The following is a 21,166-nucleotide window of genomic DNA, read 5'->3' on the forward strand; positions in this document are numbered from 1 at the left end:
TAGGGCCTCTTAGATTATCTCGAGTTCGAATTCACAGACAGTAATAGCGAAGTGTGCGAGTTTTAAAATTAGAATGCAAATGATTATACCCCCACAAGACTCAGACAACAGCAGCCTGTTCTGAGAAAAATAGAGGGAATCTAGGCAACGTTTTTGTTTCAAACAAGTGTATGAGGAACACCGGCTGTTTTAGAAAGTGTTTCAGGAAAATCGTCCGCCATTCTGGTTTGTTTGTCTGAGTCTTGTCAGAGTCATGACGTCACTCGCGCGCTTCGCTTTTGTACGCTTACCTTCAACGACTGTGTAGTAAATGTCATAGACCTCCCCTACGCTCAGCCATCTATCCCATAATGCAACGTCATCTAGGAGAATAGTTGCGTCTGGACTTCCAAGGATAAATGAACTAAAGGGCGGGGGTGGGACAGGTCCATTAACTTGTCCAATACATAGAACTGAAAACTGCATGATACCATTTAAATACAGATACATTTCGTGTCTGTTATACCACGTGAACGCGACGTGCATCCAGGTAGAAGCTTTATAATTGAATTGAGCCTCGCATCTTGTACTTGGGTGATCAGTGATGACAGAAATTTGAAATATTCTCTCTGTCCCTAATGTAAAAACTTTTAAGGTAACCCCAGGCCAATTTTCACCGTGTCCTTGACTGAGTAATAATGTTTCATTGCCATAAACCTGTAGAATATTAATCCAAAACGTCAGTGAAAGTCCATTGATGCATTCATGAGGCTTCCAGAGACAACGAACTTCAAACGGATCTATGAACACCTCAGCTCGGTCAAACAGGACTGCACCGTTTACTGGACCAATTGCTACAAATTTGTCGTCAAGAGGGATTTCTTGCTGTAGCTTTAAGTTTAACAAGCCTGATGACGTGTCCATGGGGTAATAAGCGATTGCGTTGTTGTATATTGTACTGTTGAGAGCTAAAAGAAAATATAGCAAATGTGATTAAAAATATATTTATTTCAAGAAATAAATAAATAAATAACGTAATTATTTCAATTCATCAGCCCCGCTCTTCCCAGCTTCATTATCAAGCCCTTCCCGGACATTCAGTTAGTTAATATTCAACAGGGTTGTAATTTAACTGAAAGGTTGTTGAATAACAAACGAAAATGTGTCAATCATGAAATGACAACCGTTAAAATGCAGAGATCCAAAACACGCTCAAAATAGTGCGGTATAGTTCTAAGTTAAACTTTTGGCCTCTTGTTGCGTCTTGTTGCGTCAGTGTGTTGAAAGTTAAGAACTCATTTCTTTTTTTAACAAAGTTTATTGTTAGACAATTGTCCAGACGTCCACTTTGGACTACACAATTTCAAATTCTCTCTTACAGATATTTTTTGTCAAACCTATCTCTAGGACTATGTAAGATACTCACCATTTCTACAAAAGTCGTTCACATGTTTCAACTTTCCGCATAAACATTTTCCAGTCCGCTGATCACAAACTCCCGGGCTCAAACAAAGTTGGTCACAGGTAGTGCCTTAGTAAAGAGTTACAAATGAAGCTATTTTGAAAAGGGCTCAGATAAAGAATCGTCCTAAAAAGACCTAGATAAAAAATCTGTTTCAAACATGGACCATCATAAGGGCTGTTCTTCAAAGAGCATGTTAGCAAAATGAGGACAAGTCGTAAAAGGGCCAAGTTAAAGATCCGTCATAACGGCCGATATAAAATACTGTCGTAAAAAGGGTGTTATACTTAAAAGTTGTAAAAGCGCCTATGCCAAATGCTGAAAAAAGAGCATAGGCAAAAAGGATTGAATGATTATTTCTATTTAAGATGTCTTGAACCTTGAGCTTATATATTTGGGTCAAGAAAACACTTTTCGAAAAGTTCCAGCTGACATCTAAATTCTTGGTTTTCACATGACGTTATTAAAATTCTCAAATCAAGAATCGCGAGACCCCTGCCTTTTTATCCTTCACTGACTATTCGACGTCCGTAATATATATATTTTGTTGAAGATTTTCAGCTCAAAAGCATCCGCCGTCTTTAAGATATAACATTTTTAATTTCAGAGTTTCGCGCCACACGACATCAAAATGGCCGACTGAAGGCTGTCACGTATGCTTCATGCTCTTCCTTTTATTTTTAACAATCTGAACAGTTGAGGTTTTACAAAATGTGCTTATGTGAATGTTTACTGGTTTATGAAGGTGAACTGACCGCTATTTATACCTGATGTTTTCATTGATTTCCGGCGGCCATGTTGGAGCCCCTTCACACGGACTCCAACATGGCGTTTTCATACTGTGCTCTTTAAACTTGTGTGGAACATTTTGACGGATAACTCGAGTACGAAATACCGTACCGACCTGAGACTTAGACAAGTAGACTATCTAGTAATTGTATACAACCTATAATATTCTTGTTTTTTTTTTAACTATATAGCTTTGGATTTATTTTTTTAGCGTTACTGGCGTGACAGTGAAAACCAGCAATTGATTGCCAAGAAGTTGTTACGCTTATCATATGTTTTGTTTATTGTGCCAGTACTTACCTTTTATAGATTGAAGTTCAGCCTGACTTAAGACCTTGTTGAAAATTTGTAAATCCCTCATGAACCCGTGGTACACCATATTTGGTCGATTACTTCTCCATCCAAGCCAATAATCATGCCTTTCTTGTTTGCCCAGTGTCGAGTCCGTATTCTCTGAACTTTTTAGTGTTAGAGCGGCGTCAATAAACATTGACATTGTTTTGTTTAATTCGTCCCACGTGACCGCTATATGTGTCCACGAATTGTTGCGAACCGTCCTACAAAGAAATCATTAATTATACAAGAAGCACTAATTTCAGTTGAATGCTACAAGCCGACAGACCAAAAGTGAAGGTAAAGTTAAGGCTGCGCTTGGATGAAACTTGCCAACAACGCAGAAAAAAAACTGGGGCAAGACTTATCTTGGGACCCTTCCTGGGTAACGGTCTTACAAACAATTGCAAGTTCTTGAGCACGAGAGCGGGCTAAATTCTTCCACATTCGTCGCTCTCTTTCGTCTGACTCTGAGACAAATAAGCGACTACTCGTCTCTAGGGGGGGGGGGGGGGGGTGTACTCGAACCATTTTTATATGGGGAGGCTCCGCCCCGAGGTCTAGATCCCTACCCTTTCCTATACCATTTTCGGCTGAAAAATAACTCTTTCGTATACGTTCGATAGGAAATCGTACCCCTTTAACATATGTGCAATGAGGACACTGCATCTCTTGCTTTAATTTTTCACTTGAATAACCCATTACTTAAATCATAGTAACTATGCTTAAATGAACCAACCGTTCGATGGGGTCTGTTTCAGATATTTTGAAAGGACCTTTAAAATATCTAAGTGGCAGTCCTCCCTACCCTTTTGTGTACTCTTTTTTTTAAAAAAGGTACCCCCTTTCGGGAGGATCCTCCTTGTATGGCCTCTAACAGGAAATGGAACTCACATAACTCCGTGTGGTCCAACCTGGTCCCCATGGTTAAGATTAATCCTTGCCATAAACTTCCCTAGTTCGTTCAGGTGGAGAAAAAATTGTTTATCCGCACCAATGATGTATTGCGACTTTCCAAGCATCGGTTTTATCCATAACGCCACAGTGAATGTCGTAAGGTCTATTGAGGGCACAGCGGTCTGGGTACTTCCGTTGAAATAAAGAACATTCCTGCCACCATCATTAGAATACATTGCGTCTCTAGAAAAAATAAAGGACATTAGTTAACAAGTAGACTATGAGCGAATAGTCAATAAAGCGATTGAAGAAAACGAACTAGGCCGAGAGCTACAGTTGTCGTGCAGAACTGTAGGAGTTTTAAAGTCAGAATTCAGAGAGTACTATTCCATTTAAATGCCGACGCAGTTTTTAGGTTCAGACAGCACTTACCTGACCGCTGTTTCACTACCATCAAGTTTCCAATGAGCGACTTTTCTCAGAGGAATTCCTACGTAAGGGAAAAATGAAAAATTCTGTACCATTTGTTTTAAGGTAGAGGTCCATCAGGCCATACAGAAGTTATCCAAAATTCCGCACCATTGAGCAACTAGGAGTATTTTTATTCCTCCCTTGATAAGATGCACGTCCATTGCAGGGTTACCCCCCAAAATTAAGGTCGCCGATACCTATTTATACACCTGGCTCTGGTTGTTCAAAGGGTGGATAACGCTTTCCACTTTATATAACACTATCCAGGGGATAGAGTAGTTTGTTTTGTCAACGCGTACATATCTACGGGACAGAGATTTATCCGGTGAATAGCGTTATCCACTCTTTGAACAACTTGAGCCCTGGTTGGACACAGGCACTATGAGAGTCAATTTCTTTACCCAATACCACAGCGCAGTGATCCTGGCCAGGGCTGGAACTCGGACCGCTCAATCAGGAGTGGAGCGCGCCAACCACCCGGGGGGGGTACTCAAAAAAGTTTTATACGGGGAGGCTCCGCCCCAAGTTCTAACCCCTTACCCTTTTATATACCATTTTTGACAGAAATTGTACCCCTTTCGTATACCTTTAACTGAAAAAAGGTACCCCTTTCATATACCTAAGAGCCATGGCGTGGACTTAAAATAGGACGTTTTCTTGTCATTTTTATGTAGCGCTCAATAAATTAAAATAATACAGCCATAAATTGCGTCTGTTCGAAATATTTTAATTAAAGGCCCTTTTAAATAGCCAAATGACAGATTTCCATACCCTTTCATATACTTTAACTCGTGAAATCCCTACCCTTTTATATATCTGAAGCCTGAAAAAGGTACCCCTTTCGGGCGGAGCCTCCCCGTATAGGCCATTATAGGGAGTACCCCCCCCCCCGGGGCCAACCATTAGGCCACCCCGCCTCCCACGGAAGTTGTTTACGAGTGCCTAGAAATGATTCAGTATTTCGATATGCAGCATCTGGACACGAATTCTTCAACATCGCTTGTAAATGATTTAGTACCTTCGACAGTTCCCGGACATGATATCTCCTGTGAAAGTTCGACGTCGTCAATACCAATGTCTCCATGGTAACCAGATCCTCTGATACCTTCTATGATGACCGTCTGAACAACATGAAACATTTTTACAAAACAGATCAAAAGAAATAAAAATATTCCTTTGATATACCACCAGGATAACACCAATATTTTCAGAAATAAAAAAGTAATTTGTATATTTAGTTTTTGGTTTCTTTTTCTTCTTCTCTAACTTACTTTTCCTTTCATGACAAATTGGCAAATGTAGCGCCTGCCTTCTCCGTTTCTTGGGAGGAAAGAATCTTGATACGGTAGAGCGCCGGACTACCGTGCGGGAGGTCTCGGGTTGAAGTCCCGACCGGACCAGCACTAAGGGTCTTAAAATAACTGAGGAGAATATGCTGCCTTTGCAATGACATCTGCAAATCATATTCTTGTCTTCTCGGACAAGGACGATAAACCGTAGGACCCGTCTCACAAGCCTTTCACATGCCAGTGTAATAAATTATGTGGGGCGTTAAATAACCCACACACTATTCGTAAAGAGTAGGGGACGTTGTCCCCGGTGCAGTGGTCTAACTCAATTTCACACTTGCATAGGGGAATCATTACTCATTCTTTCATTACTTGTAAACTGCACCATAAGCAGTCTGGCAAATTCTCCAACCAGTGTTGTAAATTATCCCTGAAAAGCCCCGAAGGGAGTGGATAATTAGATATACCCTAACAATATTTCGAACCTCCCGATTTTTTACTTATTTTTAGACGTTGGTGTGATATCCGTATGGACTTTCTACCGACATATTAAGTGCGACTTCCTAGAATTATCAACCAGACAGCGCTACAAATGGAATGCCCGTTTTCGCTCATATTTTGCCCATAGATAGGTCCTGGTGAGAAATTAAACGGACCGTAGTTAGTTTTTCCTAATACATTTTCCTTTTGTAGAAATATGTCAAAAAAGATTTCGCCCCAATTGGGCTCAAAATCCACTTCCGGTTTGACTGATTTTTTTGAAAATTTGATCGCCTCGCGCATTTTACTGCCGCTGTTTATGAATCTTTCAATAGTATTTATATTCTCTTTAGGTCTTGATTGTATGACTGAGCGAAAAATAAAATAATTCAAGATTAATTTTGAGCCTGAAATGGGGATAAAATGATAGGCAAAATTTGCAATTGGGTCGCGAGCGAAATTATGCAGTAAAACTTTGCCATTTTTTTCTATGTGCGATAACTTAAAATAACGTGAATATACATTTTATGGGTTAAAGAGACATCCATCTGAAAGGATATCGTAAAAAATCTCTGGGAAAAAGGTTTTAAGTGGCCCGCTTTGGCCTGTACTTATTACTAATTTCGCCGAAAATCTGCCGTTTTAGCGTGACAGGAATTACGTGACAAGGCTAGTAAAGCGCGAGGGAAATTATCTTTTTGAAACAAATACTTTTAAACAACCCAAGTATAGAAACGGTCATGTGCTGAACTCTTTGAAAAGGTAAAAGCAATAAGAGATTTTCCCTTTACCCGTTTTGAAATAATTGCGTGATCTTAACACGCTCTTTATCACAACATGCTAGACGGCCCGTCGGTAAGGTTTAACCTAGCGAAATTCTGTGTTAGTAGTTTTAAGCTGTTAACCCCTCGATCATTTTCAAAAGCTGGTCGTATAAATAAAAAGCAATCTCAGTTCAATTATAAAACGTAACAACGAGTCAATATTGTTTCGTTTATTTCTTTACGTGATCTGAAGGGAACTAGCAAATAATTAAATTATAAGTATTTGCCTCCGGAGTGCAATGATGTTGATTTTGATCGATGCGTCGTTGTTTCTTTTTGTATCAGATTGCCGATATTTTCCCAATTATAATCCTATAAGCGAAGCAAAATATAAAGCAAAAAAATGTTGGTTAAAATTATTTACCAACAGGTATCAACACTGAAGATATTACTGAGGACTATAAACATGGTATAAGATCTAACAGAAAACATACAATTGCGCTATAGCTTTTTAAGTTATATTCAGAGTTCTACGGTTTTTTGCCCGAATAGTACATTTCAATGAACTGAAACTTCGAAAATGATTAGCGCCAGAATTCAACGCAATATTTGGATCAGTCCTAAATCGATTTTACTTGCGATAAGCAAATTGTTAAATTAAATTATCTAAGTTTGAAAACACGTCCTTATCCGATAATTCCTCACTTCAGTAAACACGACTCTTCGAACAAGATGAATGCTTGTTGTTCTTTTAAGTCATTAGTTGGTGGTCAGTGCTCCTTTGATCGCAGAGACAGAAAGCAGTCAACGGAGATCGTACCACTTTTATCGTGCACTAAAAATGTAGCACAACACGAGTCACTCTTTCAATTCCATGATGTGGAAAGTGAAATTGAGTTAATACTTGCTCGTGCGGCGATGTTTAACACTCCACAAAATGTCGAAGTGATGACTGTTTGCCCATCACATCGCTCATCCCTTGGTCTCGGCTGGACAAGAGGAACCGAAAGATGTATTTTTTATTTTATTTTATTTTTTTATAATTTTTATTTGCATAACACATAGTTACATACACTATTTACAATACAAGCTACTACTTATACCACTAACAATACTTAACAACATTACGAGTTTTTACATTAAACTTTAAACCTACTTACCTACTCGCTCGCTCACTCATCACACAATCACACAATTACATACAAGAATTACATGGCAAAGTTACACCTGTTTGAGCCTTATACAATGTATATTTAAGTTAACAACTTAAATATTTACATTTACATTTCCCATTTCTTTTTTAATATATCTAATGTATTATTTTTAGTACAAATGTATTTCTCTGTTTCATACTTTAATGCTACTTTTAATTTATAGCCTCTTATATTCGGAAGTTCATTGTTTCTTCTGCAACCCCATAAGTAAATTTTTCCTACAAGTAATAGATAATTTAGTAAGGGACGTTCCAGAGTTAGAACACCGACTACAACATCTTTCAAATTAAGATGTATTTGTTGCTTTGTCAAAGTTAAGTAATATGATTCAAAATCCTTCCAAAAGGAAATTGAGTAGGAACAGTCAAAAAAGAAATGTTGTATTGTCTCTGATTCCCGTTTGCAGAACCGAAAGATGTAGGGTCCCTCAAGATATATCTCTACATAAAATGGCGAGAGGAAAATATCCAAAAGCCGAAAGAGGGGTAAACAAGACCTTCTCGAAGTTAATTCTCAAAAGAACGGGACATTTGGTTCCCGTTGGATCAGGTAGATATAGAGATATTGACTTCTCACTCGGGTTATCGCTTCTTGTCTTATACAGGCATTTCAAAATATGTCTGATAGTTTTCCTTCTGTTTGCATAAGGTATGTGCAGATCATGCAGGGAAATTTTGAGTTCAGCGTCCGAAGAAGTCAAGTTGTCAAAATTAGCAGCAAAGAACTCGCCTCCACTTGTCGACATAGATAACAAGGAAGAAGAAGTTGTAAGTCAAATGAAAGAGTTGACATTCGGGGTAAGAAAAAAGAAATCCATGGCGTTTTAAGCAAGTGTAAAATTTATCTATCTCAGACAACAATGAGAAAATATATATAACAGGCATGCACAGCACCTCTTGGGGTGGGGAGGGGATACTTGGGATTTCGAGTGACGGGGATGATCGAATGGGGGACACAATCAAGACCCAAAAACCTAGGGCTTCCTTATCCTTAAAAGTTTCAGAACTAAAGGAGTAATGGTGTAACCCAATTAAAAAATAGGGATTTCACTAGGGTAGGGATTTCACAAGTTTTGGTACATGAAAGGGTAAATATATCGGTCATTTAGGTTTTAAAAAGGTCTTCAATTTAAATAATTATATTGAACAAACGCACCTTATAGCTTTATTTTTAAAATTTATTAAAAGCCATGTAAAACTGACATCTAGAATTGAGGTATATGAAAGGGGTACCTTTTTTCAGTAAAAGGTATACAAAAGGGGTGCCTTTCCTGACAATATAAAAGGGTACTTTTTTGAGTAGCCCCCTTGGGATTCTCGCCATACCGAGCACTGAACGACACCCCGAGCGTGTCCAGTAAAACGAGAGTTAACTCTACGTGGCAATTACATTTTGTAAAATGTAAATGTTGCTTTATAGTGGTCATGTACTTAGCATCGAGATTGTCACTTTGTAAGTCTAGAAAATTTCAAACCCGAAAGTGTTCTACCTGGGCTCAGCACAGAAATCCTTTGACAAATTTCCCAACAATGCCCCAGCAACACTTGATGCAATAATACGAAATACTTATTTGCAATATCTAGCGATATTGGTGCTTCCCATGTTATGATCAGGGAGGTGCTTCCTATGTTATGATCAGGGAGGCGCAGTGGCCTAATGGTTAGTGCGCCGGACTCCGGATCGAGCGGTCCAAGTTCGAGCCCCGCCCGGGGTCACTTGTGTTGTGTTCTTGGGCAAGACACTTTACTCTCATAGTTCCTCTCTCCACCCAGGTGTATAAATGGGTACCGGCGACATAATGCTGGGGGGGAAACCCTGCAATGGACTAGCATCCCATTCAGGGGGGAGTAGAAATATTCCTAGCCGCTTAATGCTACGGAAACCGGGATAAGCTCCGGCAGTGTGGGCCGCTTGGCTCGTGGCTTCTCCTCCCATGTTATGATCATGATAACTTGACCCAAAAAAACCTTACATCGATAAGCTTCAATGGGTAATGAAGTCTGGTACCTGCTTCAAGTGAAAACCAGCAAATTTCGTGCTTTACATACACGTAGGTTTTCGCAATATTTTAAAACTCTGCTCTGTAAGCCCTTTAAAACACCCCCCGTCCTTCCCGGCCACTGATATGCCACAGGCTCGTTGCAATAATCCCACCTACGAATTTGTAGAAAAGTTTTGAATTTAAAACAATGTTGATTTCCCTATGGAACTGAAACCGCTTTATGTGGACAGCAGGATGGGAGGTGGGCATTTGTGTCCAGTTGGCACTGATTTTAGGTGAAAGTAGAGTTGAAAATACTTGGCAATTTTCAGTGATCTATACTAGAACAGAAATATTACTAGATCTAATAATATCCCTACAATGATCATGCATGAACGAAAGGAGTGAAAGAAGGGACATCTATAAAAGTATGCCTAGAAAGGCATACTTTGTTTCCAATATTCCCGGAATATTGTGTGCTAATTAATCCATGTTACCTTTCATAGTTGATTCCGTGCCAAAGCTAAACGCTGTGAATTCTCTATCTAGCCAAAAGATTTGAACTGCTAGCCGATCCCTTTATAATAATTTCATATCGTTGTAAGTGACAGTTAATTTCACCATAAAAAATTGTAACAAATTGAAGTGTGAGAAACCATTGTAAGTTGGTTAGTTACGCTATTGAATCTGACAATTTTATTAGGTGTTTTTTGAGGATTATTAAATGAAGTATAAAAGGAGCGACAAAAATTATCATTTCTCTTGTAGCAGAACGCCCTGGTTACAAACTCTGTCATGAGTGGTGCAATAGGAAGGAAAAAATCTTAACTAAGCCCTTTTGAATTCTTCTGAATTACTTTAATGAAAAGTAGACAAAGCACGTACATTTGCCTGGTTCTGAATTTCAGCTGAAGAACACTTAACAGCACAGCCACTCGCGATATTGGTATAAAACAAGTAAAAGTTTCCTTTCCATTTACATTTGGCATGTGACATCTATCCTTTTCGTGTATTTTAAAATGATTAGATTATTTAAAATACAGGAAATTGTGAAATTGTCAGCGGGTATTGTGACAAGCAGTGTCACGCAATTATTTACTTTTTTCTGATTTACGGCAAAACTAGTGATAAACAAAGGCCAAAGCGGGCCACTAAAAACCTTTTCCCCAGAGATTTTTTTGAATATCCTATTAGATATATGTCTAGTTAACCCATAAAAATTGTTTTTACGATATTTTAGTTTATCGCACATAGAAAAAAATGGCAGAGTTTTACTGCATAATTTCACTCGCTACTTATTTGCAAATTTTGCCTTTGGATTTATCCCCGTTTCAGGCTATAAATAAATCTCGATTTGTTTTATTTTTCGCTCAGTCATACACTAAATACCTAAAGACATTATAAATGTTATTGAAATATCAATAAACAGCTGCAGTATAACGCACGAGGCGATCAAACTTTCAATAAAATCTGTCAAACCGGAAGTTGATTTTGCGCCCAATTTGGGGCAAAATCGTTTTTTGCATATTTCTACGAAAGGAAGCTGTATTAGGAAAAACTAGCTGCAGTCCGTTTAGTTTCTCACTAGGGCCTATCTATGGGCAAAATATGAGCGAAATCGATTTTTCCAATTTGTGCCAGAGAAAGGCGATATTAGTCGATTTTTGGAGAAAGCCGCACTTAAAATGTAGATGTAGATGTAGATAACTCGAAAAATCGTTTCCCTTGTTTTGCTTCACTTACTGAAACTACAGTTACATAGAGGATATTACATGGTTGCGCGGAGATATGAAATTTATCTTCGAGTGTTCAAATCGATATCTCACGAGTGAGCGCAGCGAACGAGTGGGATATCGATTTGAACACGAGAAGATAAATTTCATATCTCCAAGCAACCATGTAATATTCTGTTTATTTTATAAACCTACTAATTACGATGTTTTTGACGATTTTCCGAAGATTGCCGACCTTTTCCGAAGATTTCCGAAGATTTGCAAAATGTTGTCGGAAGGTCGTACGAATGTTCCCGAACTTTTTCCGAACTTTTCCAAAAATTTCCGAAGATATCCGAAGAATTCCGAAGATTGTTGAGGAAGATCCGAAGATGTTTCGACTTAATATCGATTTACTTTGGCTCATTCAGCATTGAAACAGGGCAAACTTGTCAGAAAATGTTTCGCAATCGATATCTTCACATGTGAAAAGAACATGTTATTTTCACGTGTGAAGATATGATTTTTTCGTGCGAAAGATTTCCTGGTATTTCACTGATGTTTATATAATAAACTGCAATTTTAACCCCATTTCTCGAACCAATTTTCTTTTTTCTTGGAGGTTTAAGAAATCGGAATTCCACTGCACTACCTTTGAGGGAAAATACATTTTTACTCAACTGCCGAGCACATAACATTAAAGGTACGCTTCTCTCTGAGTTACACATCTGCTCAAGATGTCATACATCGCCCTTAATACTGTGCTAACAACAAATTTCCAATAATTATAGAATCAAGCTATTCCCTACCTCTGCAATGTCGCCGACAAAAGACACTTGTGCAAATTTCCATAGATTTCCTTGATTTCCTTGTAGGTGCCACGCTAACCGAGGGAAATTCTTCTGTGACTTGTTGTAGTAAACATTCAGCTCTCCAATGTCCACCCCCCACATGTGGTACCAAAACCTTAAACAGTTCCCCCCGGTCACGTTTAAACTGAGACGAGCTCTGTCTCCTGGATTGCGTGGATATGAAGTTTCAATGTAAAGGTAGCTTCCTGTAGGAAAAAGAAGACCCAGTATAAATGATCGAAAAAAAGAATGGAGTACGAGGATTGGAGTAATGATTTAGCATTTCTAGCAGTGTGCAGTCGAAACGTCGCGATCTACATCACAAGTGACACTACGTCGTGAGACAAACGAAAAATACTTTATTATTATTGTTATACACCCTTTGAATTACTAGAACCAGGTGGAAATAAACTCATTTTCATATAAAGGGTTCGCACCAACACTCGCTTTAAAACACAGGCAAGGTATGAAAAAGAACTTATAAATGGTCTTATGCTTCATCAAAAATTCAATACACGGCGTCTTTAGCGTAGCGATGTTCGGGTTGCCTACAACAATATGTGGAGTTATATTCATACGAATATATGGTTATTGAACAAACGATTCTGATTCGTGTAATCAGCAGCATAATTACAGTTCAAACTGGACGACACGAATCGAGAAATTGTTTCCAATTAACTATTTCTGAAATCAAATTGAATTATTATTGTACTCTACCACAATGATCAACAACAACATTTTTTTACGATATTGAGGGTTTACCGTACCCAAATTCGCAAGTAGCCAATCAGAAGCGCGATCTACTGTCCTGATATCCTACGATATCAAGTCACTGACCTGATATGCCACCATATCACGGTCACTTTGATGTAAAGTAGTTTTTCTGTACGATGAATTGAAAAGACGTTTTACCAATAAAACAGAACTTCGTAATTTAAGTTTAGCGGTGTTTAGCGGTCGTAAAAAGAGAAAAACTTTCTCGCCAAAACTAAAATTGACGCGCTCGCCAATTGCGCGATGTTTGCCGACAAGTACTGAGACATTCAGACTGAAAAAAATGGAGTCGGAATTTCCAAATTTTTCGCTTAAGTTGGATTTTGAAAATTAAGAGAATGAAAATCTTAACAAACGAGCAGAAAAAAAGGCAGAAGAAGAACTTGGCAAAAGTGTTGAAGATCAATTCAACACAATTTGCAGTGCGTACCTTGCAAGCATGGCTTCAACAGAGCGATAAATATAACCGGATTTTTGGCTGAATTTGGGTACGGTAAATACCTAATCGTACCTTTTTGGTACGCTTCGGCTGCATATCAGGCTTGTTTGGTCTCGCCATGGGTATTTTGGCTCGACTGCGTCTCGCCAAAATACGAACCATGGCTCGACCAAACTCGCCTGATATGCCGCCGAAGCGTACCAAAAAGGTACGATTAGGTATAAGTATAACGTTACTCAGCCGGGAAATCACTATCCAGTGGGTACGTGCTGCCTTTAACAGCTACGCTATCCCGCACTGCATGGATATTGATTTACCCGGTGGATAGCGTTATCCATCACTTAAAAGCAAACATACTTTCATTTTAAAACGTTTGGCATCAGGGCTTTACGTCAAAAGTTTGGCGTCAGGATATCAGGGCGAACTTTTAGCCAACTACAAGTTCGCTTTAAATTTTGAGTCCCTTTAAGCAATCTGTAAGCATGAGTGTAAAGCTGGCTTAAAGGTAGCGTAAAGCAGATTAAGTTACAAATTTACGCCAGCTTTACTTAAGCTTTACACCAGAGTTAAGTTATGATTTCATGCTGTGTTATTTATCGACGTTCTTATTTCTTTCACCAGCCTCAGTTTCTTTAAACCGCCGTTCTAAAAACAAGTTTAGCTAAACGCTTCCATACAGCTCAAGAAAAGACGATTAACTTAGTTATCGAAATTTTATTGAAACAAAGGATTAAAATGGAGTTAATCTTACCTTGATTACTGTGGCCCTTACATGGTCCCGTGTTGCTAGTTGGTGTACAGTTGTTGCCTCGAATCCAGTTGAAATCGTCGTTTATCTCGTTCACCCATTGACACAAACCGTCATCGAACGTGCAATTATTAATAAACACTAAAAGAAAATCGTATGCTGCTGTGTCTTCACCGCGGTCAAACGTGACTTCAGGCAGCTTTTCTTTCTATTTCGGCGAATTTCGTTCATTCTGAAGTGTTTGTATGAAAAATGATAGATAAAATAGTTGCTGAGTGTAAACATATTTCCATTTCGTCAGTTATTATGACGAGTGTTTTTGCTTTTAAATTGTTCTGCATTCGATCCAAAGTGCTTTGACAAATGGCGCCGACAAGTTCGAGACAAGCCCGCATATCGCTTTATATTTTCAAACACACAGAACTTTTTGAATAAAGCTTCAAAAAAACTAAGTAAATCGTCAGGATAGCGGTAATGTATCGAACTTTGAACTGTAGAAATTAAAACCTCATCTTTTAAGTATTTTTCTTTTTTTTTTCATATTTCTGTCGTTTGACCGCGGTCGATGCCTTGTCATACACAAACGTATGTTATATAAACTCACTGAACCATCACATTGCTTGTTGATTTACCTGTTTCCCCAAGTGTGACGATAGTCAAGAAAATGCTCAAAATGAAACCTAAAGTCATGTCTTTTTGACGGTCAAATCCAAGATATAACACTCCTAAAAAAGACAAATAAAAATAGTTAACGTCGTCTAATAAACGTCTATAAACCTACTACTTATTCTTTCCTACCAAGGAATCGATGGTGAGATGTAGAATTTTAAAAAATATAAATATTATTTGAAACACTTCCTGAGCAATTTAATAAAATAACAGTGGGTTATTAAATATCTTTCCAAATTTTAATTTAAGCTTTCGCTACGGAAAAACTAATGCGAAAATGATCTTAGTCTCATAAGTTACCTTGAATCTGTTTGTCCTCTCGTAATGATTTCAAGAAACGACAAACATTAGGGAAAGCCTTCTTCCTGTTCTTTCTTTGGTTTAATTTTGACTTTTTGCACCTCTGACATGGAAACTTAAACGGTGTTAATTAAAAACTGTTTTAATAATCCTGCGTATGAAAATTACTACTCCCAGAAAGACATAATGAACCCGATAGGCTGTTGATAAATGGTTCTATTCATGTAAAACTGTTAGGAAAATCCAAGTCCCCGATTAACAAATTATTTTCACTAGGTCTTGAATAAATTTTAATGAACAATTATGAGTGAGTGAGAAGATGATTATATCACCTCACTGTGAGGCAGAAATATTAAAGTCTGCACCATGAAATAACTTATTGGTTTACGTCAGATTTTTAGTCGATGAATGTAGCATGCTGTGGATATTTGTAAATATGAGCAAGTCTAAAGCATCTGGGACTGAAATTGAATATTTAAAAGTGTATAGAAAATTAATTAAGAAACTCACTGCATTTGATTTTAAATTAATCAACTTCTGCTTGGTAATTGTTATAATTTTCTTTTAAAAGAAACGATATTTAACAGCTGCTGATTTTACATCTGTTACACTAAAGCTTTGTTCTCTTCAACCTCGTCCCCAAGGCGCCTACTTTTTCAATATTTCTTTCAGTTCATAACGGAGTGGCCTGGTAACTACAATGGCCACCAGCAACATTTCTCACATTTCGTTTTGAGCTTCATGCTTGGAAAAGTGATTGACAGCTTCCATGTGATTGACATCATGGCAGCTACGTACACCGGGCCTATAGAGTCTGTGCATTCTTTATGAAAGCGAGAAAATGCTAATCTCCCGTCTGATGCAAAAGGAAACAGATTGTTTTCTGGCAGATAAAAACGCAAATAACTGCGCTAAATTCTGGATCTGAAATATTCCGTTTGTAAACTTTAATGTCGTCGAAAAAATGTGCTGAATCTAAAAACCGAAAACGCCACTGATAACTTCTTAATTCAGTTCTCAACATCTAGCTCCCAAATTTCATTTTGTCAGTAAAATCGTATTTTTAAGCTATTGAGCCTTCCTCACAATACATGCATTTAAACGTTTCTTATTAGTACTTCGTAATTATTTTCCCATTTAATTACGTATGTTAATCTGCATATGGCGAGAGCGCAGATCAGTAGAAATTTAGTGACAACGGTTAGAGTCTTAACATAAGAAACCTCAGTATAAAACCAACAAGTTACCTTATCCGCGTGCACGGGTTCGGAAAGCAGGCATTATTCACTAAGATTTTTAGCAATTAAGGCTCGCAAACGTTCATATTTTCAACGTCTCAACCCACAATTTCTCCCTGGCTTTTAACTTATTCGCGTTTTCGTAAAATATCTTTTGCTATTCTCGTCTTCTTCAATGAATACTTATTATTCCGGGGGTGTTCTTTTCAATGTTTTGTCCCTGATGTTGAGAACCGCTCATCTCAGTATCAGTCAGTACTCATCAGACTGGACAAACCCATTTTAACTCATGGACACTTGAATCGCAACAAAATTCCTTTCCCCACGGCAAAATCTACCATGAAAAATTTCCAAACCCGGACTTTGAAAACTGATCGGAAAGTATAGCATGCATTTTAAACCTAAAGGACGAAACTAGGCCCTATCTCAGATCCCGAAGGCCAAAACTGATTAATGTAACGTTACATCGCTGTCTATCATGACATGTATGGTAGAACTCTTTAATTCCATGAGCGGTCCCCCTTCCCCCCTATAAAATAGAGCCGTTTTGACTGGTATAATTGTCTGGAAAACCAGCCAGCTGGAGGCGGGAAAAAAAAAAAGCCCCAAGGGAAAAAGGAACATTGCAACTTAACATATTAATTGGTGTAGAATTTAAATAACAGAGTTTTCGCTTAATATGCGTTTATACGTTACCTTCAACCATATGAAAATACGCACACAAGAACTGTTTAAGCAATAAACGAAATGCACTTAAACTGGCAAACAGAAAGCTATTCAGATCTATTTAATTTTATAACTGGACCATTTCCCGCTGACAACGGCTAGACGGCGGTGTGCTCAACAAAATTTAAACATCAATTAATTAAGGGCGCTTCAAAACATATTCGTTTCCAAAAATTCATCACACTGGTGGTTTAAAAATTCGTTTTAATAATTTAGTGGTATCACCAAGCCATGGCGTAATTTCACTTTTTTTTGGCAGTGTTTAAAAGCAGTCTAGCAACAGTTTGCCTTTTTTACTAATAGTGGAGATCTTAAAAAAGGTATGTTTACTCTTCTCAATCCGTTATTTTGTTTCCCTTACTGTCAGCAAGAAGCATTGCTTTTTTGTTACTTTTTAAAGACCGACCTCATCAAAAACAGTGTAATTTGTTTTGCCGAAAGCCACCACAATTTTAGCCTTTATTCAACCTCATGTTAATGTTAACAGCTGGCAGCAAACACCATGAGCCGTTTTTCAAAAAATCCCCCGTGGCTTGTTTAACACCCGTTATCGAAAGCCAAACATTAGACTCGCTGCCTTTAAATATCTTTTTTGTGAAAATAGTTGCGCGGGGTTTTCAGCTTTCATTATTTTATGACATTTTCATTTAAATGCAATTCAGTTGAAAACTGCAGGTTGAAAAGATTTTACTCTCACTGCAATAATGTTGGCCAAAGTTAAAAAATGTTCCTGACTGGCTATATTACTAACTGGAAAAAATATACTTGTAGGGAAAATATTGATACAGTCGAAGCTCTGGTAAGCGGACACCCTCGGAACGCAAAAAAAATGTCCGTAACTAGAGCTGGCCGCTTACGAGAATGGTTCTCGTAAGCGGCCACTAGAGGTTTTGGGGGTATATGGCCGCTTACGGGAGCTTAATTGCCTAGCTAAGAATAACCGAACAGTCGTGGATGACGACAAAAAAAGCACTGAGATATGGTTTTGTAATTACTGTAAAATCATTGTGACGAACGGCGATGTAAAGTTGATTGATAAAAACTGGCAAGATACAGAGGTTGTTAACAGGATTTTTTCTTTAGGGTGTCCGCTTACGGAAGCTTAAAAACAATGAAAAAGTCTAAGTCGTAATCTCTGAAAGTGTCCGCGGCCGCTTACGAGAATGTAAAACTACAGAGTTTGTATGGGAGTCACAACGGGGTTTCAAACCAGGCGGCCGAAAGTAGAGCTGTCCGCTTACGAGAGTGTCCGTTAAGAGAACTTCGACTGTAAAACTTTACGAGAGATTCCAAACGAAATGCGTGCTTATCCCGGTTACATAACTAACTGGTAACATATATTTTGTGAATTTTGTTTTGCAGAATATATAATGTTTGTATCATTTTTATTTCTACTCTTTTGTGATTTCTCGTGGCAAAGTACCCCTGTTGACTGTAAGTTAAATGCTGTTTTTTGTTTGCTGTCTGTTATTTATTTCGTTTGCTGAATAAATGTTTTAGTTGGCACAAGAAAGGCCTTTCACACCTCTTGTTAATCCGTTGTCAATACTGTACTGTACCCAAGTCTTTCATTTCAAAAGAAAACCGTGTCTAAAGCTTTAGAAAATGTTGCTATTCGTTAAAATAATAAAAATAACTTTATTTAAGTGTTAACTGAAAAAGCAGTATATGAAAACCACTAAATGGGGACACCATAAAATTAAATTCTATCACATACAAAAAATAGGATAAAGTAGTTTAAAAATCGCAAAAATGGATTAAAATATTTACAAATGTATACAGTCAACCCTTAGAGGAGGGGTGTCCGTCTTGTAGAAAGTTTAGTTGATAGTTATAGTAAATTGACTGAAAAACGGCAGGGACGCGACCAACACCAGGTGTCCGTTTTATACTGGGTGTTTGTTAGGAAATAGTTGAGTGTACATGAATAAATTAATAAATTAATAATTGCATCAACAACTACATAAAATACAAGCGCTGCAGCAGTTATCAGTAGTGTCTGAGTCGAGCTTGTGAATGTTTTTCTTAAAAGAAGATAACGAATTATCTGTCTGATAAAGCTGGAATTTCAAAAAGCTTCTTCCAGTACGAGACAATAAATTGTAATCATTTTGACAGATTCGGAGTGATGTCTGAATTGAAGGTTATCACAGGCGGGAAAACTGCGATTCGAAAACAGATGTTGCGTATTCAAAATGAAGGGCTGAATTTATCTTAAAAGACATGTATTACACTGAATACATGTCAAGATAAATAAGAAAATAAAACAAACGTATTATTCGTCAATTCCAAGGTAAATATTGCCATTTACCTTGACGTGTAACACATGCATTTGGATATGTCTTACATTGTAAGTCTTACAAGATTATCTTATTCAGCCGATAGACCCTTTCATATTTTCTCACTTTTTGATTTTGGTGATGTAATGAAAATATATCGACACTGCTGAAAAGGGCACCAAACTTTTAAAAAAAAGCCAAACACTGGTAAAATAGCAAAAACTTGTTCTACAAAGTTCGGAAGTTTTACAGATGTTTGTCTGCTGGGGCCCACGAATTTGCCTCCAGCATTCAAGCGACGTCTGTCATTTTCGCAAACTGTTTGCGATTTTACAAAATACGACTCACATTTTTGGCTATTTTTTAATTTTAAGGTGCTCTTTCTAGTAGTGTCGCCGACAGCTAGGATAAAGAGAACCACACAAAGTCTATTTCTTTACACACGATGAAATATAACTTGGTTACCTTGGTTCAGGGTGGCCTCGAACTAGAAAGTGGCAGAAATACTGTTGATCTCTTATGATTACTTCCAACGTTTCTTAATCGCCTTTCGTCTCGAGAGCTGTGGAGAAGTTAGATATAAAGTAAATAATTCAACGTAAAGATATCCTCTTTATGCCCTTGTGTAACATGAAGGGGTCTTTTCTGGTTACCTTTTTTTTTCTAAGAATTAAACAAATAGTCAAAAACTGCAAATACAACGTGAGAAAAGTGAAAATAAATTCTCGCGTTCTATAATTAGATCAGTAACCTTCAAATAGATATGGAAAACGAAAAACACTGTGTAAGTTGTACCAGCTGAACCAAACTGATCTGAAGTATGGAAAGTAGAGAATTAACTCTAATGGATCTCTATGTTTTAGATAACCTTTATTCCAAAAGGCAATATATTTAATTTCTCTATTCCTGATAAGATATCAATTCTTTTGAGCAGGCTTATCGTCTCTGTTTTTAACACAAAGACTGATTCCTTTCTCGAAGTTTTTTTTCTGCAACAATTTTTTGACTTTACGACGATGTATCGGCCCAGACGTACGACCCTCCAGGGCCGACGCCATTTTGAGGCAAACCGAGGCACTTGACACAGTCATTTGTTTTTGTTGTTGATAATGTTGTCTTTGAGAAGGAAAATAAATACCTAGGAAAAGAATTTAACCTTGGACATTGCATCGTACATAATTTTTTATCTGGCTACGGCCCAGGCGATAGGAAAAGCTGAAGACTCCTTAATACGAAAGTAAGGCCCGGTTCAGATGCCGTACTTTTCATGAGCCGAACTCAATTCGAATTTGGACCGACCCAAATTGACAAAAGTACGCCTCTTGATTCAGACGCCGTACTTTTTGGCCGTTCCGAGGCCGTTCCTAATACAGTTCCAATAAAACCAATCAAAGTTGGCAAAATACATTACAATAATTTATGAATTAGGATCGGCACAAGAAAAGTACGGCGTCTGAATCAAAGCTGTTTCAAAGGCGTTTCACAGGCGAAATTCTCGGCCAAGCCAGGCGGGAAGAACGGGTGAGCCGTTCCAAATTGAAATAGCCGTTCTAATTTGATTCAGACGCCGATCTTTTCATGTACTTAATTCAAGGAATTAGGTTCGGCTCATGAAAAGATCGGCGTCTGAACCGGGCCTAGGATCGTTACTTTGGGAATTAACTTTATGATAATGAAAATCGGAATGTGTTAACGATTACAACAGACTGAAAAAGTCAAGAAATAGATGGCCTAGATCTAGAAAAGCCCAAATTAAATTTGACCGCTGTAG

The 21,166-nt window shown here is 37.9% G+C and overlaps 1 protein-coding gene across 1 annotated transcript in view; it reads right to left on the reverse strand.

The window, feature by feature from the left end:
- The window catches only part of LOC144630558 (uncharacterized), a 40,893-nt gene extending 23,790 nt beyond the window's left edge, over nucleotides 1-17,103 (reverse strand). The window contains exons 1-10 of the mRNA XM_078488919.1: nucleotides 17,087-17,103; nucleotides 14,816-14,905; nucleotides 14,187-14,324; nucleotides 12,181-12,428; nucleotides 4,950-5,052; nucleotides 3,893-3,950; nucleotides 3,458-3,703; nucleotides 2,531-2,787; nucleotides 1,406-1,510; nucleotides 291-947 (exon numbers count right to left, since the gene is read on the reverse strand). Of these exons, the coding sequence (XP_078345045.1) occupies nucleotides 291-947; nucleotides 1,406-1,510; nucleotides 2,531-2,787; nucleotides 3,458-3,703; nucleotides 3,893-3,950; nucleotides 4,950-5,052; nucleotides 12,181-12,428; nucleotides 14,187-14,324; nucleotides 14,816-14,905; nucleotides 17,087-17,096 (1,912 nt within the window). The 5' untranslated portion in view covers nucleotides 17,097-17,103. The remainder of the gene's footprint in view (nucleotides 1-290; nucleotides 948-1,405; nucleotides 1,511-2,530; nucleotides 2,788-3,457; nucleotides 3,704-3,892; nucleotides 3,951-4,949; nucleotides 5,053-12,180; nucleotides 12,429-14,186; nucleotides 14,325-14,815; nucleotides 14,906-17,086) is intronic.
- Between the last annotated feature and the right edge of the window lie 4,063 nt (nucleotides 17,104-21,166).

The sequence above is a fragment of the Oculina patagonica genome, chromosome 11 (assembly GCF_052425735.1).
Source record: "Oculina patagonica isolate OP01 chromosome 11, crgOcupat, whole genome shotgun sequence".
Classification (NCBI taxonomy): domain Eukaryota; kingdom Metazoa; phylum Cnidaria; class Anthozoa; order Scleractinia; family Oculinidae; genus Oculina; species Oculina patagonica.